This window comes from Papaver somniferum, chromosome 3, assembly GCF_003573695.1.
Source record: "Papaver somniferum cultivar HN1 chromosome 3, ASM357369v1, whole genome shotgun sequence".
In the NCBI taxonomy this organism is placed as follows: Eukaryota; Viridiplantae; Streptophyta; class Magnoliopsida; order Ranunculales; family Papaveraceae; genus Papaver; species Papaver somniferum.
In genome coordinates, this window is record NC_039360.1 from 162646544 (window position 1) to 162673477 (window position 26934).

The 26934-nt window shown below is 37.1% G+C and overlaps 2 protein-coding genes and 1 long non-coding RNA gene across 3 annotated transcripts; 2 read left to right on the forward strand and 1 right to left on the reverse strand.

The window, feature by feature from the left end:
• The first annotated feature begins 6181 nt into the window (after positions 1-6181).
• LOC113360270 lies at positions 6182-7363 on the forward strand. The gene has a single exon (XM_026603797.1). It carries the CDS (start codon positions 6182-6184, stop codon positions 7361-7363), a length of 1182 nt encoding a protein of 393 aa, XP_026459582.1.
• Positions 7364-21754: 14391 nt separating this feature from the next.
• LOC113361832 lies at positions 21755-23175 on the forward strand. The gene has a single exon (XM_026604933.1). It carries the CDS (start codon positions 21774-21776, stop codon positions 23097-23099), a length of 1326 nt encoding a protein of 441 aa, XP_026460718.1. The 5' UTR covers positions 21755-21773; the 3' UTR covers positions 23100-23175.
• A 2492-nt stretch (positions 23176-25667) lies between these two features.
• Positions 25668-26392, reverse strand: LOC113361833. The gene is made up of 2 exons (XR_003365352.1): positions 26114-26392; positions 25668-25866 (listed from the first exon to the last, which is right to left on the reverse strand). It is a non-coding gene; the product is annotated as an uncharacterized LOC113361833 (long non-coding RNA).
• Positions 26393-26934: the final 542 nt, after the last annotated feature.

Genomic DNA, 26934 nt, shown 5'->3' on the forward strand with positions numbered 1-26934 from the left:
GCAACCACCATTTCCCTGTCATCTACAGTTCCACATTCCACCACTGCGACATATAGCTTCTTAACCCATTCACAGCTCCATAACCTCCACCTGCATCATTTCAGTTTACAAGCCAATGCCATTATCTTCTTTATCCTTCATACCAACCAACACAAGGCTTCAACTGGTTTAAATCCTACCAGCAATCCATGGCTTAACCTGCAATTCCAGTCCTTGCGCTAGAGCTAACACCACCAGACAACTGCACCTACATCTCTGCCATCAGACCACAGTAACAACAGCAGCATCAACATTACATCTTCTCAAACACTAGTTCTCAGCACAAACTGCACTTCTTATTCAATTCCTTCTCTTCACTTCCATAACCACCTCACTGAACTGTACTACCAACAATAAACACTTCCACTACTTAGTCAAAATCCATCGTCACCTGCAATTTCAATAGCAGCTGAGGCATCAATTCAGTCAACACACAGCATCAAAAACTCCATTCATCTTCTTCTCATTCTTTTCTCATCTGAATCTTCCCAGCAACAGCATCTTGCGACTCCATAACCCATCTCAAATCGAATCGTAGTTTACCAAGTTCATTAATGCATCATTTTCATCATCTACAGTTCTATTTCCGCTTAACTGATTTCATTATCACCAGCAACCACAGCATCTCATCTTCGATTTCTTCTCGTCTCTGTTTCATAATTCCACCACCATCATTCTTCAGATCCATACTCGACACCAGCGACCTCATTCATTTCTCGAATTAACAGAAAAACCCTAATTTTTTCCTCAAGGACACCAACACAAACCCTCAATTTCTCCAGATCCCCATTTCAGTTCATCCAAAACTCCACAGCTGAATTCAACAGAAGCTAGCAGAACCCATCTTCACATCTTCTCAATCTAACTCAACTCTGAGTTTCAATTTCTGAATCAACTCCAGACGAGATGCAGATCCAATTTTGTTGCAATCTCAGGTTCAAACCATCTTGAATCTTACCAAAGTCCATCATCTCTATCTTACCCTTTTCTCATCTCCCAATTCTTGATCTATTTCTCGATCAGCAACAACGATATTTACTCTCAATTTCAGGTGATAAAACAGCGGCAGCTGGTGCTTCTTACCAAGTCAATAAATCAAAAGTAGAAGGAAATAAGATTTTTACCAAGTCAATAAATCCTTACAGTAACAATAAAAATCAAATTCTCAAGAATAAAAACCAACGAAATGTCAAACAAAACGAAATCTGGTATCCAATTCAATTGAAAAATTAGTGAAATGATAAGATTTTTTAATACTTCAAAACTTCAAATTATCATTCTAAATCCACCGTTTCTCCCAACACGAGCATATCGTCATCGGTAGTTCACTTCCACCATGGAATCAATTCCTAGATCTAATTCCTAGACCTTGTTAGAAACGTCACCACTCCATCATCCCTTTCTTGAAAAATCGATCTCAATCATCAATTCGTCACCAACCCATCTCTGTTCTTCAACTGAAGTTAAAATCGCAACCCTAATTTCAACAATTACGGGTTAAGGGAACGAAGGTGGTGATGGAATTGAAGGAGGCGGACGAAGGTGGTGGTGGTGGTGAGATACGAAGGTGCTAGTGTGGTCGGGGAAGCATAAAGTTTCTGCTGGTGAGATCTGGTATCGCTGCTGGTGGTGATGGTGGTGGGGAGAAGGAGAGAAAGAAAGAAGAAAAAAGAAAGGAGAGAAGACGAAGATGAAGAAGGCTACGTTTGGGTTTTTTCAAATTAAAAAAGATTAAATTTGCTAATTATTATTTAAACTGGGATTTTTGTGTCACTATTTAATGAAACTGATTTAATTTGTTAAAATTAATATGGGTGGTTTTTTTGTTCCTTTAAGTTGGTCACCTAGGGGTTTTGTCACTAATTTTGTAAAAGATATCTATAATTGTGCAAATCCGTAGTGTTAACCGGCAGTTCGGCACTAGAAACTAATCTTGAACAGCAAGTCACACCTATGTCTTCGACATAAGCGGCTAGTTTACCCTAGCAAGAAAACTTGTGTATATAAAATAAGGAAATCATAACAATATAGATTGTGCAAAAACTTGATCACGGAAACAAGAATGAGTCAGAACGGTGATGATTTACCAACTAATGTCTTGCGCGAGATCTTCTTTTGCCTTGAATTAAAACAAATGCATAAATTCAGGTGCATTTCGAAGCTATGGAAGTCTCTTTTATCTAACCCATCTCTTGTGCACAAAGTATTCAAACGCATTACTATTTCTCCTCCATGGACCATGGTTTACGTACAATTCTTCTATGATATTTATTCACAACATGTCATTCAAACTCACTCTCCGGACATCCGCCAGAACTTCATAAACGATCATGTCGGTTGTTCCTTTCAATTCCTGTTAGATGATACACGCAGTCATAGAGCATAGATTATAGCTTCATCTGTGAATGGTTTAGTTCTCTTTGAAAAAGAAGAAAGTAAGACGTTCAGTATATGTAATCCGCTCACAAAACAATGTATCTCACTTCCACCTCCCCCTTTCCGAATTCCTGGAAACTACTCTTTTGCTAGTTTGGTATCTGAAACCTCAACTAGTAGTAACTTCAAGGTGGTTTTTTCTGAATATTCATCCTCCCGTTTCACGAGTACCTTACATGTATTTTCTTCTGATACGGGTGAGTGGATAACGGATGAAGTTCACAGCAATGAAAACATCTTTCATGTTATTTATCTAATATGGTTATCCACAATGGAGTCATGTACTGGACTGATGATTGCGGGTGCCCAGATACACAGGTATATAAGGTGGTCATCAGAGTCTTCAATCTCGACAACAAAAAATTTCCAAGGAATAGTGTGTTACCAAAAATCAGCTTGCCTAAGGATATCAAACACTCTAATCCAAGAGGTGGGTTTTTTGGGGTGTCAGAAGGGTCCATCTACTATGGCCATGTGTATCACACAATAAGGAATGAGAAGGGTTTTCTCAGTGTTTGGCTGCTTGAGGACTATTGTAATGGAGGATGGGTTAGGCAATTGGTGCACAAAAATATTGACATGGGGGATCACATACCATGGAGTGCAGCGTTCTGCTATTTCATTCCGGAGGATCGGAATGTTGTTATCTTTAGTAAAGAATGTTTCACTTTTTCCTTCAACATTGGAACTCGAACTTGTGAAGTTCTCACCCATTCCTTCTTTGAGAAATAATGTGATGCCGTCCATGCTTTTGGTAACACCAAAACCATCCAGAATTTCATACAGACATCCTCTCGGCGAGCTAGCTGAGAGTTTATTAATGCTGCTTTAATTTATTTAATTTTTCTAATTTTTGTTTAGTAAACAAATATGCGATCTCTTGTTTTCTTATTAGAAACTGAATGAGCAAATTTAACGACGATATGTTTATTGGGGAAATTGATATATTTTTGTCTTTGTATGGACAGACATACATAGAAATAGATTTGAAGGGAAGGAGTTGCAAGACTCAGCAGCGACTTATTTGTAGTATCTATTAGGATTTGGTAGGTGTTGAAGCAGTACTTCCATGTTTAGCTTAATTTGTTTCTTGGGTCTTTGAGTTCCACGGCCATTCCAAAAGCAAATACATAATAAACAGATAATGTACAGTCATGTGTAGCTTTTGCCTAGTAAAGCTTTCGACTGAAAACAAAAGATTTGTTAAAGAGATGGAGAGAAGGAGCGGAAAAAACGCTCTACCTTGAGAGAAAATTTTTCAGTCTTTCATTGGAATCGCAGGGAGTGAAATTTGAGGAGAGGAAGAGAGGAGAATTAAGATCGTGGTTGTTGTTCTCTGCGGATGTTGCTAGTTGGCTAGTTGGAGTTCTAGAGGAGGCAGTGGAGGTGGATTGTCAGAAGAGAAGATGGCCGAGAAGAGAGGGTGAAGCTTCATATCTTTGTGAGGAAAGAGTGAATGATGCAGGAAGGTATATGCGCATCTCAAGATTTAGGAGGGGTGATGGTGATAGGTCTTATGCCTTATGCATACCGTGCGGTGATAGTTCTTACTATTGGGGTGTTCTCTGTAAAGATATTAAAACTCTACTGAGGAACAATAATATGGTTAGGAGACCTGTTCAAGTTGTGCCTGACAGATCAGATTTTCTTCACTCTTTAGCAAGGAAAGCTAATCACAATCAATTATATGAAGGATACATGAAGTTAGATGGGTTTGTGAGATGGCAAAGGATTGCAAGGGAGGTGAGGAATCAGATGCAGTGGGATTCTTTCATTGATTTTGAGATTATGGATGAGCAAAATGCAAAGGTGGTGCTGGAGAAGGATTGTTGGATGGATCTGTGGAAACCACAGAAAATTTTGGTGGGTAATGTAGCTGTACAAATCACTCAATCCTGTAGGAGGGGGGAAATTATTGCGCATACGAAAGAAATAAGGCCAGTTGTTCTTCAACAGAAGGATAACATCATTCCAATTCAGGCTATGGTTAAGCTTGGGAAGGGGTTAAAAATTAGAGGAATTCCACAACGATTCTGGAACTCGAAGCTGTTCCATTCCATTGGAGATTCATTGGGAGGACTAATTGATATCGCGACAAGCACCTTAAACCTGACAACACACAATGTTTTCAGGATTTTTGTTAAAGGATGTTTCTCATCAATCCCAGCGATTCTCATGGTTGAGGATGAAGACCAGAAATGGGCGGTTTCCATTGAATGGGATTTCAAATTTGATCCTAAAAAAAGGCACCGATGGAGGAGTATGTTAGACTGGTTAATGAGCTTGATAACAAATTTTCAAACTCAAAACTAGTAAACGCCGCTATTCTAGGTGGTAAAACAGTGACTGTTTGTGGATCGGAGCCTGGTGAGTCTAATAAAGCAATTCGAGGAACGGATATTCAAAACTTGAAGAATAAGTCAAGTAATCCTGTAATAAACTCGACTTCTGCTGTTAGCTCTTCTTTTAGAGGCGATAACCTTGGAGGTGGTAAGTCTCTTCTTAATCATGGTTCTTTGGCTGCTTGTGAATGCAGTAAGGATACTGTGTGTCTGGTTGACAAATCTATTTGAGAATAATGGTGGTGGGATAAATTGTTCTCAAAATAGGATTGTCACTACGGTCAATAAATTCCATGCTCTGATTGATGGAGGATGTGAAGGTGAAGTACCCACGTCAACTAGACTGGAATTAATTGACAACATTTTGGCAGCTGAATCTATTGGAGTACAAGGTAAGAGTAGATGTGAAGCAGGTGTTCCCACCTTGCCAAGTAATTCTCTAGTTTCAGTTGGTACTGATTTATTGGCTGTTGGAAGCGATGGATGAGCATGCAAGGTACCCATTGTTTCTGCAGTTAATGAATTGGATTAGGACATGAGTGCAAACCAAAGGTTTTCATCCTCAGGACTTCCTGACGACCTTCAGATGGTTTTGCATGAAAGTCATAATCAGGTGGAAGATGGGAGGGTGCTAAGTCCTCAATCTGTTGCGCAGTCTCCTACTAAGCAAATGGCAGCTGAACAGATACAACTTTTTAAGGTGATGGAGGATAAAATTGTGATTCAACTTGGGGAAATTCAAGGCACAAATATTGATTCGAATGAGGTGGTCTTTTCTACTTCAAAGTTGGTCTTTGAGTTATGCGCCAGATTGGGAGGTATAAATTCAAATGATGAGAAGCAGGCCAAAGAAGTTATTGAGGAAATTCTTTTTAAATATAGAGACAGGTATAAGGCAATTGCTGAGGGGAGGAAAGTGCAAGACAGCTGCGATTCCTACAACTCAAATTCTTCAAGCGAAAAGGAGGAGGAGTTGGAGGAAGTTAATTCAGGGGAGATTGTTAGGTCTGATGGGAACTAAAATAGTATCCTGGAATATTAGGGGATTGAACGCTTATGATAAACAAATAGCGGTCAAATACTTGATAGCAGGCGTTTAATTTGTGCACTTCAGGAAACTAAGATGCCTGCGCCTTCTTTTTGCTTTGTCAGACAATTGTGATTCGACTCAGATTTTGGAATGGAGTTTCTTCCTTCACAAGGAAATGTTGGGAACAGTGGAGGTCTCATTACTGTATGGGATAATGTTAAGTTAGAGCTGCTGGGTAAGAATGGGATATAACTCAATCTCATGCCTCTTTAGGTTTCGAGATACTGGTTTTAAATTTATTTTCACCAATGTTTATTCTCCTTGTGATTTTAACATGAGAGAACTCTTTTGGAACGACTTGAAAGAAATTAGAGCAGGGTCTAATGAAGCATGGTGTTTTGTTGGTGATGTTAATTCTGTCAGATGTGATGCTGAAAGGAATAAACCTGGTGGTGACTTAAGAAATGTGAATTTTCTCAATAACTTTGTCTCGGAGCAAGAGATGATAGATTTACCATTACATGGGGGGTCTTATACTTGGAGCAACAAACTTGAAGACCCTTTATTGTGTAGACTTGACAGGGTTCTGGTCTGTACTTTGTTTGATTCACGTTTTAGTAATGCTACACAAACGGTGTTGGTAAGAACAATCTCTGATCACAATGCTCTGATATTGGATTTAACTTCTTGTATAAGGAATAATTCAAGCTTCAAGATCGAAACTCATTGGATGGAGCATCCATATTTTGTTAAGCTGGTTGAGGTTTGGTGGAACACTTTGGATTACACTGGAGCCCCAGGCTTTGTTCTTTTCAGGAAGTTGCAAAATTTGAAGTATTTCATTAAAAATTGGAGCAAAATAACTTTTGGGAATGTAAAGAAAACTGAGGAAGAATTGACTAAGAAGATCAAAGTTCTGAATATCGTAGAGGAGAGTGCAGTTTTATCTACTTCGCAGCGTGAGGAAAGAGCGGTTTTATTGAAGAAGCTTAATGATGTTAAGATCACAAGGGCAAGGATGGCGTACCAGAGAGCAAAGGTAAAAAGTTTTAAAGATGGGGATAAAAATACACGGTATTTTCATACTATTGCTAATGGTAAGAGGAGGAGGAATTGCATTACCAAACTTGAGATCAATGGAGTGGATGTCTTTAACCAGGATGCCATTAAAGCAGAAATTCATCAATTTTATACTGATTTATTTACTGCCAGGACTTCAGTTACTCCTACTTTTGATAACTTGAAATTCAGGAGGATCGATAGCGTTCAACAACAATGGATAGAAAGGGTGTTTGAGGAGGAAGAGGTTCCTAAGGTGATTAAGTTGTGTGGAGCTAACAAGGCTCCAGGCCCTGACGGCTACAACTTAGAGTTTTACAAAGTTTGTTGGAATATTCTGAAAGGTGACATCATGGCTGCTGTGAATGAATTCTTTAGTAAAGGGAGATTGGATTGGAGGCTTAATACATCTTTCTTAAAGCTCATACCAAAGGAGGATTCTTATACTGTTGGCTGAAAGGCTTAAGATGGTAACGACGGTTTTAGTTTCAAGTGCACAAGGAGCCTTTGTTAAGAATAAGCAGATTCTTGACGGTATCTTAATTGCCAATGAGTGCATTGACAGTAGACTGAGGCAAAGGAAACCGGGGATTATGTGCAAGATAGACATGCAGAAAGCTTTCGACAATGTGAGTTGGCCTTCTTTGTTTTCTATTTTAAAGAAAGATGGCTTTGGAGATAAATGGATTCAATGGATGAAGTGGTGTGTGACTGGTGCACAATTTTCGATTCTGGTTAACGGCGAAGCAACTAATTTGATTAAACCTACAAAAGGAATTCGACAAGGCGACCGTTTATCTCCCTTTCTTTTCATCCTAGTGGTTGAAGTGTTGTCTATTCTGTTAAATGATGTTGTGGCGGACAATAGAATCAGTGGCTTTCAAGTTATGGAGGGAGGTACAGTCGTGTCTCACTTACAGTTCGCAGATGACACAGTTATTTTTTTGGACGCTTCATAAGTTGAGGTAAGGAGTCTGCGTATTGTTCTTTTATTGTTTCAAGTTCTAAGGGGTCTCAAGTTGAATTTAGAGAAAAGCTCGATGATCAGTATCGGAGCAGATGATATTGTGACAGTGCTGGCTTCAGAATTGGGGTGTAAGGTCGAGTCTCTTCCGGTTACTTACTTAGGAATGCCTATTGGAGCTTGTTGGAACAAAGGAGAATATTTAGTTTCTCTATTTATGATTGGCTTACACTGCAAGAAAATATTCTCTAGATATGTTGCTATCTATACGAATATGTGGCATGTATAGGATATATATATACACGTCTTGTAAAACCTCCATTGATATAAGAAACCCTAATCATTCTTCTCCCGTGGACGTAGGCTATCGCCGAACCACGTTAAACTGTGTTTCTTCTTTAATCTGTTTAGTTAACTGCATAACATCTTATGCAGATCCAACATTGACTGCATAACAAGTTATGCATTCTTTAATCTGTTAGTTAACAACATGGTATCAGGGGATCGTTAACGATCCTGGCCATTTCTCTGTAATCAAGTTTCGTTTCTCTGTGTGTTTACTATGGCACAATCAGATCATAATACTAGTTTGCGTTTAACCTCTGTCTTGCTGAATGATGTCAATTATGTCAGCTGGTCTAGGGCTGCTCTTGCTCTTGGGGGTAAAAGAAAATCTGGGTATATTGGTGAGAATAGTACTTGTCCAGATGCTAAAGATCCAAAGTATGAAGATTGCTGATGATCAACTGGTTCGCACGTGGCTTCTCCAGTCGATGGAACCACATATTGAAATTTTCTCGTTTTCAGAATCTGCAAAGGATTTGTGGAAGTCTGTTGCTAGTCTGTATGGCTTAATAATGTGCTCGGGTGTTTGAGCTGAAACGTGAGATTGCTGAGGCTGCACAAGGTACGAAAAGTTTTACTGAGCATTTTGGTTATTTAAAAAGAAGTGGGATGAACTGGATACATATCGTCCTCATACAACTGATGCCAAAATTCTCTTGAAGAGGGTTGAGGAGGATAAATTTTTGATGTGCTCAGTAGCCTCACATCAGAGTATGAATCTCTTAGAAGCACTATTCTCATGAGTGCTGAATTGCCAAGTTTGTCTAGTGTCTGTGCGACTGTGCAGCGTGAAGAGACACGTAAGAAAGTTATGAATCCTGTTTCTAAAAGCATTGTAGACCTGGATGCTGCTGAATCCAGTGCTCTTCTGAGCTCCAAGATGATAAACGCAGAGCCATGCCATTTGATAAGGACAAGAATTCTCGTGCTAAGGGTAAGAGAGAAGTTTTTCATTGTGATCATTGTAATAAAACTGGTCACACCAAGGATCGTTGTTGGGATATTTATCCTCATCTTAAAGCTAATTTTGACAAAAATAAGCTTGCTCGAGCTGCTGTAGCTGATAATTCATCCTTTACTAGACCAGTTGAAGGATTTCTTTCACCAGTTGGGTAATAAGAATGAGCGCAAGGCCAACCATACTTCAGGTAACCTGCTAGCCTTTCTTACTACGCCTGTTTCCAACCGCCATATTTGGATTATTGATTCAGGAGCTACAGATCATATGGCAAATGATCCTTCGTCAGTTCATGCATTTATTCGCAGCTCTCATAAAAATGTGTCTGCTAATGGCTCTACTGCTCCTGTGATGGGCAGTGGGAAAGTGCATTTTTTTCCAGATTGTCCGCCATCTAATGCACTTGTTGTTCCCTCGTTTCCTACTCAGTTGTTATCTGTTGGTCAAATCACTAATTCTCTGAATTGTGATGTTACATTTACCCCTACCTCGGTCATCTTTCAGGATCGAAAGACGAAGAAGACGATTGGTAGAGGCATCTTTTCTCATGGATTGTACCTGTTACGCTCTAGTGACATGGCATGTCTCACTCAAAGATCAACTCCGCAGTTTCTTTCATCAAAGACTTGGACATCCTTCCAGTCGTGTTTTGTCTAGGATTTTTCCCACATTTTCTGTTCAGTCTCAAGTCTGTGATGTTTGCCAGTTTTCTAAACAATCTCGTTTTCCATTTCCTAACTTGTGACTCGAGCTACAATGCCTTTTGAATTAATTCATTCTGATTTATGGGGTCCTGCTCCAATTGATGCTTATGATGGGTATAAATATTTGTTATCTTTATAGATGATTGGTCACGTGCTACATGGATCTATTTACTCAAATCCAAAACTGAAGTTTCATCTGTATTTGCGGATTTTCATTGTATGATACGCAACCAATTTGATGCACAGGTTAAAATTTTAGATCAGATAATGGCACTGAGTTTGTCAAAGGCCCTCTTCCAGGTTATTTGCGTAGTCATGGTATTATCCATCAAACTAGCTGTGTTGGTACTTCACAGCAAAATGGTGTTGCTGAAAGGAAACTTCGTCATATTCTAGAAACAACCCGTGCTCTTATGATTCAGATGCATGTTCCAAAGAAATTCTGGTCTCATGGTTCTCCGACGGCCACTTACTTGATCAATCGTCTTCCTAGTCGTGTGCTTGAGTTCAAATCTCCATTAGAGGTTTTAAAACATCATCATTCTGGCATTTCTCATCTCAGATTTTTCGGTTGTGTTTGTTATGTACATTTACAGGCTAAGCATCGTGATAAACTGGATTCACGGGCAACTAAGTGTGTGTTCTTTGGTTACTCATCTACAAAGAAAGGATATATTTTTTATCATCCACCCACTAGAAAGCTCCAGATTTATCGTGATGTTGTGTTTGATGAAACAGTGGCTTATTTTCAGTGTGATTCTGGCAGTCGGTCTCATGGGGAGTGTTATACAGATTTGGCACCACTTCCAGTTATTAATGAGATACCTACTGCAACAGATTCCCACAGAGATAATGGTGATGGGGTAGAGTTGGTGGACGTACCTAATGCAGTGTTGGATGTGCATAATGAAGCAGTTCATGAAAAAGCTTCAGACAATAATGTTAGTGTTACTGATGATAATACAGGACTACAAGATGTGCCGCATCAAGTTACAAAAACTGAGGTTATGGTTCCACGAGATCATCAACCAGTGGTACCTATTGTCAGAACCTCAAGTCGTGAGAAGAAGGCTCCAGAGAAATACAAAGATTTCTTTACATATCATTCCGCTGCGTATCTTATACAAGCACATTTAACTTATAATCATGTAGGTTCTTCACACTCTGCATTTCTAAGTGCTATATCCAGTCATCAAGAACCTAAAAACTACAATGAAGCAAAGTCTAATCCAAAATGGAGGGCACCAATGGAGAATGAGTTACGTGCCTTAGATGTAAATAATACATACAGTATTGTCAAGTTGCCTCCCGGGAAGAAGACTGTTGGATGTAGATGGGTGTACAAAATTAAATACAGAAGTGATGGAACTGTTGAGCGTTATAAGGCAAAATTAGTGGCAAGAGGTTTTACTCAGAGATATGGAGAAAACTACACAGAAACCTTTGCACCAGTTACAAAGATGAATATGTTTCGTGTTCTTATGTCTCTTGCAGTTAATAAAGATTGGAAGTTGTTTCAAATGGATGCGAAGAATGCATTCTTACAAGGTGATCTAGAAGAAGAGGTGTATATGAGTATACCACCTGGACACCCTCGAGAAGGAGAGAGCAATATGATTTGCAAGCTTAAGAAGGCAATATATGGTTTAAAGCAATCACCACGTGCATGGTATGCAAAGCTAAGTTCAGTACTCATCCAGAATAAGTTCAAAAGCAGCTATGCCGATTCCTCCTTGTTTATTAAAAGAAGTAATCTTGGTACAACTATAGTTCTAGTGTATGTTGATGACCTTGTGATTACAGGAGACAATCAACAAGAAATTAGAAATCTTAAAGCAATGCTTCACTCCAGATTTAACATCAAGGATTTAGGAATACTGAAGTATTTCCTGGGATTAGAAGTTGCTTAGTCAAAGAAGGGTATTTTTCTGAATCAAAGAAAATATGTGTTGGACCTGCTGAAGGCTACAGGAAAAATGGGAGTAAATCCTTGTGATACTCCTACAGAAAATGGCAACAAACTTGATAATGATGGTGATGTGTTAAGTGACATTGGGTCTTATCAAAGCTTAGTAGGCAAGTTAATTTATCTCACTGTTACCAGACCTGACATAGCACATGCAGTAAGCTTAGTCGGTCGTTATATGCATACACCTCGTGTTAAACATTTGAATGCAGTAACTAGGATTCTACAGTATTTGAAAGGATCACCAGGAAGAGGAGTTTTGATGACAAAGAATGAAGCCTATTCAATTTCTAGCTATTGTATAACAGCATATTCAGATGTTGATTATGCGGGACGTCCAGTTGATCCTAAATCAACAACAGGGTATTGCATATTCTTTGGTGGTAATATGGTTACATGGAGAAGCAAGAAACAAAATGTTGTTTCTCGATCAAGTGCTGAAGCAGAATACAGAGCCATGGCTTCAACAACATGTGAGATTGTTTGGCTGCGAGCATTACTTAAAGATTTGGGTTTTCTGTCACCTCAGCCAGCTAAGATGTTCTGTGACAATCAAGCAGCGATACAAATCGCATCAAATCCCACCTTTCATGAGCGTACAAAGCACATAGAAGTGGATTGTCATTTTGTTAGAGAGAAGGTATTGGCCAAAGTAATATGCACTCCCTTCGTTCGTAGTCATCAACAACTGGCAGATGTTTTTACTAAGGGTTTAGCTGTCAAGCAATTCAATGGAATTCTATCCAAGTTGGGCTCCATTGATATCTTCGCACCAACTTGAGGGGGAGTGTTGGAACAAAGGAGAATATTTGGTTTCTCTATTTATGATTGGCTTACACTGCAAGAAAATATTCTCTAGATATGTTGCTATCTATACGAATATGTGGCATGTATAGGATATATATATACACGTCTTGTAAAACCTCCATTGATATAAGAAACCCTAATCATTCTTCTCCCATGGACGTAGCTATCGCCGAACCACGTTAAACTGTGTTTCTTCTTTAATCTGTTTAGTTAACTGCATAACATCTTATGCAGATCCAACATTGATTGCATAACAAGTTATGTATTCTTTAATCTGTTAGTTAACAACAGAGCTAGTCGAAGAAGCACGTTAATTTAGGAGATTATTATTCAGCGCATGCAAAAGAAGTTAACACCCTGGAAACGTAAATACTTGAACAAAGCTGGAAGGATTGTACTGATTAGGATTTCTCTTGAAAGCTTGGCAGTTTACTTTATGTCATTGCATGTTATGCCTGCTTCTGTAGAAAAGAGGTTGAACACAATTACGAGGAAGTTCTTGTGGGGAGAAGATGATGATAGGAGGAAGATGAGTTGGGTTTCATGAATAGGTGTTTGCAAAACTAAGAAAAAGGGAGGTTTGGGCATTAGGTGGCTTAGAATGGTTAACAAGGATTTGTTAGCTTGGTGGCATGTGAGATACTGCAAAGAAAGAACGGCGTTGTGGAGAAGAATAGTCTGTGAAGAAAAAAAAGGTGAGGAGAACTGTATGCTGCCTTTACAATTTAATGATTCGATTGGTAAGAGCTTGTGGTTTGATATCTTAAAAAACAAAGATGCTTTTTATGAGGCTGTGTCCATACAACTAAAAGGAGGAAATTCAATATGTTTTTGGCATGACAGATGGAGTGGATGTAATATTTTCAAAAATAAGTATCCTAGACTCTACAAGCTTAGCAAGAAAAAATTGATACAGTAGCAATGATTTTTGAAGAAGGATGGAGATTTCAGTTTTCAAGAGAGTTGGGACCGACAGAGAGGATAGATTTGTTGGAGCTAAGATTTAATATTCGTAATACAGCTCTAATTCAGGATGAAGCTGATACCCTCGATGGCGATTTCTCAGCTAAATCTATCTATAGGAATTTATCTTATGAACCAGATTGGGATGGGTATAAGATTGTATCTTGCAAATTTGTACCACCCAAAGTTAATTTCATATTTTAGTCTTCTCTGCACGATTCGCTACCAACAAGAAGCATGCTGCAACACAGGAGGGTTGACATCCAATCTAACTTATGTATTTTATGTAATACAAAAGTGGAGACTTTGGAACACTTGTTTATTCATTGCAGCTGGGATAATCATCTCCGGGAGTACTTTATCTTTGCAGTTCAGGTGGATTTGGTAATGCCATATAGCTTTAAAACTTTGATGCAAAGATGGAGAATTGACAGAGGTTTGGACAGGGTTAAACTGGTATTGCAGTTAATGCCTTATGCTATTTGTTGGCAACTTTGGAATGAGCGTAACAAAAGAGTTCACGGAGGTAGAACAAAATCAAAAGCTGAATTGGAATATGAGGTTAAGATGGACATATGCCTTTGGAGTAGTTCGACATATATTTTCAAGAACTTTTCAATGAACCAAGTTCTTCAACATTGGGAGGATATTATGATCATGTTGTTTCTTTTTCTATTCATAGTCTTGGTGTTATGCACTTCTGTACATTTTCTGTAATTTTTTTTTTTTTTTTTTCTCTAATATATCCTTCCTTTTAAAAAAAAAAAAAAAAAGAAAAAAGCTTTTGACACAAAACATCATCCAAATTTTCCTAATGACCAAAATTGCATGTTATGAGAAAAACACATTACTAGTTCAATTTTGTGGTGTAATGTTGCATCTCTTATCGAGATTGCAGTTTCGTCGAATGAAATATCTAGAACCAAAATACCTGCAAGAACCTACTCTCTAATCCTAGCAATCGATCTGTTCTTATCGAGATTGCAGTTCGGTTACCTAATGTTAAATTTTGAGGAACCGAACTGTTTTTTCGTGTTCTTCCTTTCAGGAAGTTCGGTTAGAAAATTAGGGTTTTTTTGAAACCGTCCTAACCGAACAACTTATTGTAAATTCCATTTAAACCTTATTATGATGATTTCTATTCAATTTAACGAATCAAAATCAAATTAAAAGTAATGTGTTTATCTGCGGATTTTTGCCATGGCAGAATCAGGGTTCATATTGCGTCTTTGGTACCCGATTATTGATTTTCCTTCCAAGTCAACTTTTTTATTAATATGAAATTCACTTGAGATATTTGCTAGATGTCCTAATGGGGGACCTTCTCCTGAGAGTCTTGGGGAATTCTTTCGACGAACCATTCTTATATTTGATTGATTAATCGACGATGAAATTTTTATGAATCGACGATTAATCAATGAAGACGATGTTGAAAGGAAGAAGAAGAAGAAGAGAAGAAAAAAAAAAATTCCCAAAACCTGTTTTGTGCAGCTAGGGTAAAGGGTCTGATTTTTATTTTTTTTGTTAATAGATTAGATTAGGTTAAATTTATATTTTGGTAGTTATTAGTTTAGTTGTAATCTTAATTAGGGTTAAGGGAAAATTAGTAATGTCTACACTTTAGGACATCCCTTATAAATATAGAGTAGATGGACTTATAAAACAATTGTCCCCAAAAAAAAGTCTAGTCCCAAAAAAATCGTTCTTCCACGGCCATTCCAAAAGCAAAGGGGGGAACTAGGCTAAGACCCAAAAAAGAAAATATTTATTGTCAGGCCCAAAACATTTTTGGGTTAGAGTGACACCCATAATTGTCTGAAATTATGAAAAATGTCAGCATAACTCGTTATGAATCCTAATTTTCAGGGTATAGTTGGCAAGCAAACTAGAATATAACACGTCTAAAAATCCGCCCCTTGGAATTTGACGAATTTTATCTCGTTTGAAATCTTTTAAAGAGATCTACTCAACGAGTAGAAACAACAATATCAAATTTTTGTTTTTCACGAAAAAGTCGGAGGTGATCATCATTTTAGGCAAAATTTTCGAAAACTGACTACATGTTCGTTATGCAGCCTCCAAAAAAGATGCATAACACAATATGATACACCACAAAAGATGCATAACTTGTTATTAAACAATATTTTTGTTCATGCATCTATTATTTTGGTTATGCAGCCACTAGTGCTATATATGCTTGATTCCAACAAAAAAAACAACAGACGCATAATGAATTATGCAACCATTTTATCGACTGCACAACAAGTTATGCATCTATAACAAGTTATGTAACTATTGTTTTGGTTGATTTTAGTGCGTACAGTAAAAATTGATGCATAATGCAGTGTGAAACCATATTTACGGATGCATATCAGGTTATGCATCCATTTTGTCGATGCATAAAAGATTATGCAACTATTTTCAATTTCACTGCTAATAAAGAAGATTTCGGATAATATGTTATGCATTCATTTATTCGAATGACGTTTTATGGACTGCTCGATAGGTTATGCAATCATAACAGCATCATCTTCTTCTTCTTCTTCTTTATTCTTCTTCGTTTCCTTCTCCTTGAACTCCTCTTGGACATAACAACATCCATCTTCCCAAATTCAGGACACCAAATTTACATCCATACACCCACTAGGACCATTACCTTTCTCCAATTTATCATTGATTTCATAATCATATTCACAACCACAAATACCAAATTTGTATCATTCCTTCTCAAATCATCATTACAACAATACCAAACTCTATCTGTTCGTCATCCCAGCTCAAATGAGCTTCATTATTATTTAGTACATTTTCTAAACCTCACACCAACTTTTCTTATTGTTCTACTTGATTGGAACAAATTCAAACCCTATCCCCATATCAGAACACATCTCAAATCCATCTTTTCATTCATAACACCTAATTCAAACAAAACCCATTCATACATCTCTCGGAAATAACAACAGCAAGATCCCGATTAATCTTAGAATATCACCTCAAACCCTAACTTTCGATTTCATTCATCTATTGTTTCCAATCTTCATGTGATTATATTGTCTACCAATACGATTCATCGGAAATCACAGTTGTGACGAAGAATAAAAATAATTGAAGAAGAAGTTCAGCGCTTAAAGAAGAAGAAGAAGGAAAAAAAATGAAGAAACTTAATTTTCTTAATTATGAGTTTGGGAGAGATTTTCTCATATAAATTGGGGCACGCATGAAGTTTTCCGCCCGAGGGTTTCATGATGAAGAAAATATGAGGAATAGGTTTAATGGTAGTTTTGACAAAGAAAATACATAATAAACAGATGATAAATATACATTGATGTGTAGCTTTTTCCTAGTAAATCTTTAGACTCAAAACATCAGCCAAATTTTCGTAATAACCAAAAGCTAGTTGTCCAAAATTGTATGTTATCCAAGATATGCCTCATGGCCAAAAGATTGTCATGTGACACAAAAGATCTAGACCTCAACTGTTGAATAATCTTCGTTACTGATTTTGACAATAATACAACTCTAGTATTGTCTTCGTCATTTGTTTAATCATGAAAACTATCAGTTCAAGCCAGCTACAACATTTTTGATCCAAAATTTCTATTACACAAGTAGAGTGCACGTGTTTTGCACGTCATCAAACAATCTTTATTTTCATATGCATTTTCCACGGTCCCAAATATATGACTCGATGCACCGAAATTTACTACTATGAAAAAACAGTAAAACTAATAAATTTTAGAAAAATAATATAATCTAATGTGATTAGTGCCCGGAGCTCTAGTTAGTGTGCACAACTTTATATCGAAAATAAAACGAATTAATATTCAATTTTCTCATAAACCATCGTTCTGAAGCATAAATTGCATGTCAGTGTGGTTAATCAAAGATGGCCTTTTCTCCATCTGAGTAGATATATAAACCTTAAGTATGTTCTCCATTGACTCATAGATACATTGAGCGGAACAGTATTATAGATCTAAACAAAATGGATATCATACTAAATGTTAAATTTCAGCACAACAACCATGGAACTTTTTGCATATTTAAGTCTAAAGTACACCAAATTCTTTTCAAATCAAAAAAGACCGAAAATGAACCGAGGTGACATTTCCTCACTTGTATTATAATCGAAAGTAAAACTGAAGAACAACAAACACCAAAATATTTACTGAAGTTAACTTCCACCATGAGCATAACCGGCATAGTGTATCTGTTTTTCTGTTGAACGGAACCTACGATAAGTTACATCACGATTTACAACGAAAAGACAATGCAGTTGGCAAGCTTTGAGAGGATCACTTTCTGGAGATAGAAACATTCTGAAACAGAGAAGTACGCAACTTATAATCATTGACATTGATGCACTATGCCATTATTAATAATAATATAACTTTTAAGATTTGTTAAAATATTACCTCCCTGCAATAATGTTCTCCTTCTATTGAAGCTTCCATAAGTAGATTTGCTTCTATTATAGTTATAAAATCATGTAGTAAGAATTACCAATTGTGTGAGGAAATTATTGTCCACAACATGAACACGGGATTAAGAGACTACTAAACAAATGCTTATATGCTGAAAATTTCCAAGCTAGAAGGAATCACTTAGTACATCAGGGATGAAGATCCAAGAGTGTCGTAGTACACATGTACATAACAACCTTTGTGAGAATTGTACCCTCCTATCTAGCAACAATGAAAGATTATGTAATTCCCCTTTACATTAAGCTACCAACTAAATTTATTTGCATAAACACTACTAAACTGTACCCGATACATCATTAGTAACCAAGATATATCCCTAATCTATGATTTACTACACCGCAGCAGTAATGTTATCGCCTGCAGCTGCAAGCAAAGCTCACGTACTGTTAAACCTAACATTTGAATTGATAAGGGATTTATTTAGATAAGGTTTTTTATGTCTTTGCTAAGTGTCTTTCTCTTAAGGTACGACCAAGCCAGCATCTCATGAAAGTATTTCCTAAATGCTCAATGCTTAACTTTCAACTGTTTTTTGTTAAATTATAGTTTAGGTTTTTATGAAATTTGATATAATGGATTAGTGAATTCCTATCTTGAATTTGTGGTCTGGATGTTTGAATGCGAAAATTGTTCGAATTGGGTATCTGGGATTTGATAACATTCAATCTATTGGAGTTGTTTATCAGATTGCTTAATCTACTTGATATCTAAGTATGTCATTTGGATTGGATATGGAAATCTGGAAATTCAAATCGGTATCCATCGTTAGGTATTTTCACCTACTCAAACTTAATTTTTACTTTTAGTATCATAAGGTATTTTGAAAATTATCCTGTTGAGAAATGATGATGGTGATTACATTGCCCCTAGAAAAGAAAGATTATGGTGTTTTTAGGTTTTTTGATTAGGCATTTCCATAAGTACAAACAGTTAATGTTGCAAAATTTACTTGTAGAGAAGATTATTAACCCAATTCACCCCAACTAATCAGGATGTATTTGTTGAGAACTTCACCCAATTCTAAAGTGATTCAATCAATTCACCCAATTTCGAATTTAGGGTTACATGTTAAATGATGATGATCGAACGTTCAATTAAATCAAAACTCTAAACATTAAAATCGAAATTAAGTAAATATTATTCGAAGTTTATGGTAGGAAATTGATGAAGACGAACAGAGATTTCGATTTCGGTGGAGAAGATGGAAATCGAGTGAAAGAGGCAAATTTTGGTGTTGTTCCTTTGTTTCTAGTAGAAAGAATATCGGAGATAGATATTTTCCATGGGTCTATTAGGATTTACGGCTGTGTTAGAGCATATCTCGGTTGAACCCAACAAGCGTTGGTATGTCAAGTTTGGTTGTCACATTTTAGTGCCAAAATCTCATTTAACAGTCACTTGATTATATGCTAGAGTCAACTTTGTTTAGGTTAGATTAGAAAGTTTAGGAATGATGAGACATACAAATATTACTCGGAAGACCTGAAGAAAGTGAATAAGCAACGAATACAACGACAACATCATCCTTTCTCTTGAGGTTAGTAATATTGACTTGAACTATTTCAATTCCTAACGTATCTTTCAAGTCTTCCTATATTGCGAAGCTGTACATATTGTATATATTGTATATACTACTCTAGTATAGAGATATGATCAAATTAGTTGGTCATAGTATTAAGTAATTAGGATACGAAGTATAACGTTTATTATTAAACTTCGTATTATATGACGTCCACATAATCTTGTATATACTGTTACGATTATGTGTATAGATTTTGATGAATATTTCATCCTAGGAAACATTCTTTTACAATTGTTTAAATAAAGTACATTCATGAACTTCTTTCGTGAATCGAAAGGAAAATCAATATGTATTGATCAGGATATTCTTTTTTATGTGAGTCATTTTCTTAATATAATATAGTGAATGAAAGGGAAGTGGCATGCCAATACCATAAATATATGTCCAACACATGTTAAGTTATAGTAGACCAATGTTATTTATTGTTCTTACTTTTTGATTGGATCATCTAACTATATTATTTATCCTTATTTTGATTTTCACTATACTCGTGCTTGCCGAATTTTCTGTTTAGTACAGAAGATGACACTTTGCCCTTAAAAGCAATCGATTTTGGCTTGCCCGACAATGTAGAGCAAGGTTAATTAGTCATAGTTCTCATCTTCTCTTATGGTAGATTTAAATATTTTGTTGATGCTCTAGTAAAATAGTTGGGTTAATCGTAGATGAACTTTAAATACAGGAAATGCTTCAAATTGTGGGATGGAAATAAAGAATTCAGAGGTTCCTCTTATCATTGTGTTAAATTTTGTTACTATGACATGCTCTCGCAAAGACATTATCAGTACCTTAGCTTGCTTATTTCCTGGAGCAATCTAAATTGGTGGTGTTATTTCTGGAAGTGAACTGCAGTGGGGTTGACATCAACTAGTATATCTGCTAGATTACCTAGTGGTACTGGATAGCAGCATCAGGTTTTGTAAGTTCTATGTAGGTAGTTAGTAATTTTCTATGTATTCCCTTAGAAATTTGATACTTAGCAAAAAAAAAAAAAGAATTGGTACTTAGAAAAATTTCAAAACTTTTTTGATATGAATTTATCGAAGAAATTATTGTTAATGTGGATGATGAATGGATTGGAAGGTGCATGCATGGTATTTAGAATTCTAGCTTATTTATGGCATAAAATGAACTGTCAGTCATATTGTCCTGGTCAAAAGTGGTCGGTATTGACTAATTTTGACCTGGTCAATATTGACTGGCAGTAAAGTTTTCGCAGTTAGAATTTTTTTTGTAACAACTACAGTTTGTTTCAACCTGACATGTAGTAACGGCTTTGGCTTGTTGTTAATATGTCACATAGTATTGGATCGCGTCTGTTACAGCCATCTTGTTACGAAAATATTCCTAACGACTTTCATCTGTTATTAGGGTGAAATCGTAGCAGCTTGACTTCGTTACAACCCAAAATTCCTAACCGCTACATCGTCCGAATTCAAACATCAAAATTCATCTACATTGCCAAAATTCTATTCGCAGATCAGATGTTACAAAACAGCTGATTGCGTACAGTGTGATGAATACAACAACCCATTGAGAAGATAAATATTTTATGCACAAGAGAGAAAGCAACGGGAGAAGTTTTGTCCCCAAGTTGATTCCATCAGAACGAAAGAAAAATAACAAAATAAACTTACCAGATTGATGATATCTTCCTCTTCCATAAAACGAGGACAATGTCTAGCATGAGACGCAATTATATATTTCGACCTACTGAAAAACACGTGAGATTAAATGAATTATTAACTACGTACATATTAAGCTTCTGAATACTGAAACTAAATCTAATCAACATTAAATGAATTATCTTCTTCCTCTTCCATTAAAAAAAAGGATAATTAATGTCTTCCTCCTCATCGTATCCTGCATTAAACTCATTAAGTTATATATAAAAATAAAATCATTGAAAATCTTTAAAATTAATTAAACGCATTAAATTATATATATATAAAATAAAATCGTTGAAATTAATTAATCTCATTAAATTAATCCTTCCACACAGAGGAGTATTTGTCTTCCCTGTTACCAGACCCTAAAACCAACATCAGTCCTCCTAACCCAGCCCAAACAGAGAAGAATCAAGAAAAACAAGATATGAAGGAAATCACAATGCAGTTAACAAGATCATCAGCAGCTCCATATCTAAATTTCCGTCTTGTTTTATTAATCTTCCCTTGTTTTTCATTCTTACTATTTTTATCCCTTTCTTCAAATGACAATAATATCTTTTCGACTTTTAACCCTCTCAGAAACTTTCTTTCCAACTTCTCATCATCATATACATTACCTCCTCTTCCATCATCCGTATTAAATTCTTCCGATAGTACTAGTAAATCGGTGTCGGATTCGACTCCGTTGAGAAATGAAGATAACAAAAAGAAAGAGCTACTATTACGGTCAAGAATTGCTGTGTGTTTAGTAGGTGGAGCAAGAAAATTCGAACTCACTGGACCGTCAATAGCAGAGAATATATTGAACGTTTACCCAAATGCAGATCTTTTCTTAAATGCTCCATTAGATAAAGACTCGTTCAAGTTTTCAATTTTGAAAGACGTTGCTCCAAGAATCGCCTCGATTCGTATTTTCCAACCAACTAAGTTAAACGAGACTGAGTTTCAACGGCGTGTACTCACTGCATACGGTTCTCCAAACGGCATACAGGGTTTGCTTCAATACTTCAGCCTTGTAGAAGGTTGTCTGACATTGATTAACGCCTTCCAAATACAGAATAACTTTACCTACGACTGGATCGTCCGAACCCGAGTAGATGGTTACTGGAACGCCCCACTTTCCCCAGATAACTTCTTGCAAAATCATTACCTAGTCCCAGCAGGTTCAAGGTATAATGGATGCAACGACAGACTCGGAATCGGCCATCTCTACACTTCACAAATCGCACTATCTCGGCTCTCTTTGATACCACAACTAGATGCAGCAGGGTTTCGTCAACTCAACTCGGAGGCTTCTTTCAAAGCTCAACTCACTACTCAAGGTGTGAAGTTCTTGGAAAATCGTCTTCCTTTTTGCATAGTAAGTGCCCGCAGGTTCGGGTTTCCACACGGTCTCCCTGTTGCATCAATGTCGAGTCCTGGTCCACTCAGCGGGGCATATTGTAGACCATGTACACCTGTTTGTGCTGGTCCATGCGCGGATGATATGATGACGATTCTACCAGGTTGGAGCAGGATTGACGGGGAAAACGGAACAGTTCAGTTCTGTGATGCTCATGGTGAGTGGGAATCCGGCTGGGAGAATAATTTTGATCGATTCGCAGGAGAGAAGCTGGGAGAGCTTAGGAAACGGGTTATGGAGTTGAAATTAGAAACATGTGTGAAAGATTTTGATGAAATGAAGAAACGGACTGTTAATTGGGATGCCCCAGCTGCTAAACAGATTTGTGGAATCGGCTTAAGACGTTAGTAGTATTTCAATCTTCTCAGTTCGCAGGTCCTCACGACATTTTTTGAATTTATACGTACAAATTTGTATTCTAACATTTGCAGCCCAAAAACTAGTCTTGGGCCTTGAAATTCATAAAAATGAATGTATGTTGACTCTTCTTGACAGACTTGTTCATGCACATGGACACAACAGGTATAACAAGGAAAAAATATCTAGAAAAATCCGTATGAAATCTGGAAAGATTCTGAACTAACTATGGTTTGGTTAAAACTTTGATGACATCACATCTAAGCAATCCAATGGTTACCAAGACGCGCGTTCAAGTGTTGTTGGCGTACTGCGCGACCAAAAAAAATTCCGACTTACATGGAAAATACAGCACCACTTGGTAGGAATATGGGCATCCAACTCAAAATAAATTAGCAATCCGTGGAGTGGCCCTAAAGGTTATAAACCGCAGGATTTTAGATAACCCATATAATGTGAGACTAATAGTCTTAATATGCTCCCTCTCGTGTAGCTATTGAAATATATGAGACGTATATTAAAGAGACCGAGGTAATCGTGCAGTGATCGTGTGTGCACGTGAAGATTAAGTCAAAATATGTAAAAGATATGTTTAATTTTTTTAGTTTCCTGGTGTTTGAGGGTGAAAACAGTTTCTGCTGATTTTGATAATTTCGAGTGTGTGGGTGAGAAACGAGTCTAAACCCTAAACAATGTACTGCAAGGGAGTACTTTGATTCGAGAGATCAATCTGTACAAATCCGTCCTAAACAAAGAAATGGTCGTTCCAGACTTGTTTCGGTCACAAAGTGAAGGAGAAGGGTTGGTCTAGGGAGGGAAGCGAAGACTGAGACGAGGAGAGTGTTGAGATCAGAATAGTTGATTCGGAAGAGTAGTTGTTTGACGAATTGTATCAGAAAGTGGAAAGCTAACAGATGGGAAAGCTAACAAGTGATTTCTGAGTATTGTATTCTCCTGACCAAAACTTGTCCTTTGGTGGAAATAGGTGAGACCTATTTATACAAATCGCAACAAAACGTACTCTTGTCTCGTAAGAAGTGGAAACGGTTGAGTAAATGGAAGAAAGCGGTAATGGGTAACGCCTGAAATTAATATTTCCATAATGAAGGAAACATTTCACCATTACTTTCTGTATTTACTAACCGCCTCACTCTTATGACACTTTCTTGTAACGGGCGTAGTGTACGCCGCACGCTGTAAACCGCCAGACCAATATCCTGATGAGCATCCCCTAGTTTGTGACATGTTTTGATGTCTCGAGTGTTTCGTGGAAAACGTGTAACATCACTACAACAAAACATGGTTTTTTCAATAAAAAATAATGTCACAAATATATTTTTGTGACGTTTATCGGCTGTCGGTCATTGCGTTATAAAAAGAGGTGTTGCAAATAATCCAACCGACGCTGAAAACGTCACTTATGTCAAGAGGATTTTTTAGCGCAATTTTTACGTCACAAGTAACTAGCGTGCCATATAATCTATTCTTTTCCACATTATTATTAAATTATTTTTTATTTATTTTGTGAATAATTAATAAAAAAGTAGTCGGCGTTTGTTTGGTATCCTTTGTAAGGGTGCACAGGAACCGACCTGGACCGAGGAACCGTTCCGGAACCGGCGGAACCGAGCCGATATTTGTCCCGAACCGAGGAACGGGGTACAAGTACCGGTCCATAAAATAGGAACCGAGGCTGATGAGGTACAGGTACACGGTCCTGTATAAGTCCCGTACCGTCCGGACCGAAAGAACCGACCATAGTATGTGGATTATTTCTTTAGTGGGTATTAGGGCATAATCCTTTATCCTCTATTTGGTACATATATTAGATGGGAAATGTAATTACCTCTTGGATTATGTCATATGTGCAGATATGTTGCAGCTGCTGTTACTTCCATTCATGAAATGAAAAAAGGGTTCAACATCGTCTTTCAATGGAAAGTTGCTGTACAGCCCCCCCAAGGGATCACACGTCTATGAGGTAAGAAACATCTTTATTGTTTATTCTCTTCAATTGCTGAAACCTGAAACCTAACTATGTATAAACTTTTCAGTCTCACAGTTTTTGTGGCGCCCAAGGCCACCATCTTGCTTGACTGCTGAAAAGGAAGAAGAGATTGCTAAAAACCTTAAGATATACAGGAAGAAGTGATCGAGGACCAAGATGTCAGTGCTCAACTGAGCGAGCAGGATAAAGAAGGCAGCTTCAAGAATCATGGGCATCTTGGATTGTGAAATGGAAAATGAGGCAGCACTTAAGAGATGGTGAGGCTAGTGCTGATGAAGAAGAAGAATATGAAGCCAAACAAGTTGAGGTCCAAGGAAATTTTGGATGTTAGGGTTCCAGACGTTTCAGCCCAAGCCTGACCAATAAAATCCAAGCCAAACAAGGTACCGACTGGTACCGGTCCCGGACCGGAACCGAGGTACACGGTACCGGTCCCAAAAGTTCAGTACCGACCTCTGGGGGTACAGGTACTCGGCCTCGGCAAGAACCGAGCCGAACCGTACCGTGTGCACCCTTAATCCTTTGAGAAGAAATAAAATTACAACATAACCTTCAAGGAAAAAAACATTACAATTGAACCAAAAGTACTTCTACAAATCCATGGTTTTTGATCAAATTACACACTGTACATTTTAGATCTAAATTGGGCTTACTCAACAGTGAAGTCTGAAGTTCGTTCTTTGAGTTGAAGTTGACTACTGGAGACTCATCATATTCTTCGATCTCTTGAAGGATTTGTTGCCTTGTTTACTGGAAAAAGGAATTCCATGTAGAGACTTGTTAATGAAAAATCAAAAGCCCATGTTTACAAACCAATAACGATTTTGATACATCTAATGTAACATCCAGGAGGAATACCAATTGAACCAAAAACCAAAAATTTGCAGAGGCTGTAGCAGAGATTTCTTAACCTAACCAAAAAAAAAGAAACAAAAAAGAGGAAAAACATACGTCTTCAAAAAATTTAAAAACTTGTGCGGCTATATCAATAACGTACCTTGTTGGATATGTAGTTTCGCCCAATTTCTCCATGAATGTCACATGAAAAATAAGAATTATAAAATCACAATAAAAAAACAAGGGGAGGAAATTAATCTCAACCATGTGATGTCTGTATTGAATATATTAAACTAGAGTGGTTAAACAGGATTTGGTGGCCGGTGGTAGCCGCTAGTTATCATTATTATCGATCTGTTTAAGAGAAGGAAAAGAGGAGGAAGAAGAAGGCTAAAATTTTAGGGTTACTCCAAATATTTTTCTAATATATGGAAATAAAATCTTGTGGGAAGTTAGTTGCTTTCTATTTTATTTTTTTCTTTTTTCTTTGATTTACACGGGTGGTCGGTTATTAAAGGAAATATGTTGACCACTAACAAAAAAAAAAGGCGCTGATTGCGAGGAAAAATTAGTTGACGTGTTCCATTTACCCATTTTAGTTATCTATAAAAAAATTCCGATAATATTCGCTACAAGTAAAAACGTCGTGAAAATAATTTATATTTGTTTTAAACTTTTATTTAATACAATTTTATTTACAACGCTACTACAAGTGTTGCCAAGTAATATGTTCACGCTATTTTGGTACCTAGTTAACACTACATATGTGCAACGTACAAATATGTCACAAATAAGTATCCTTTTTCGGCGTTTTTTGTAATGCCGGAAATAAAATATCAGAATTGCGTCTGTTTGTTGTAGTGATGCTGCTATTTTTTAGCAAGTTAAGATCGAGAGGCTTGTCGGTTCGGTGGTGACTTTCGACGGCAGAGATTTCGTATCTTGAGAGAAAGGTTAGCAGTTGATTGTGGTTACCTTCCG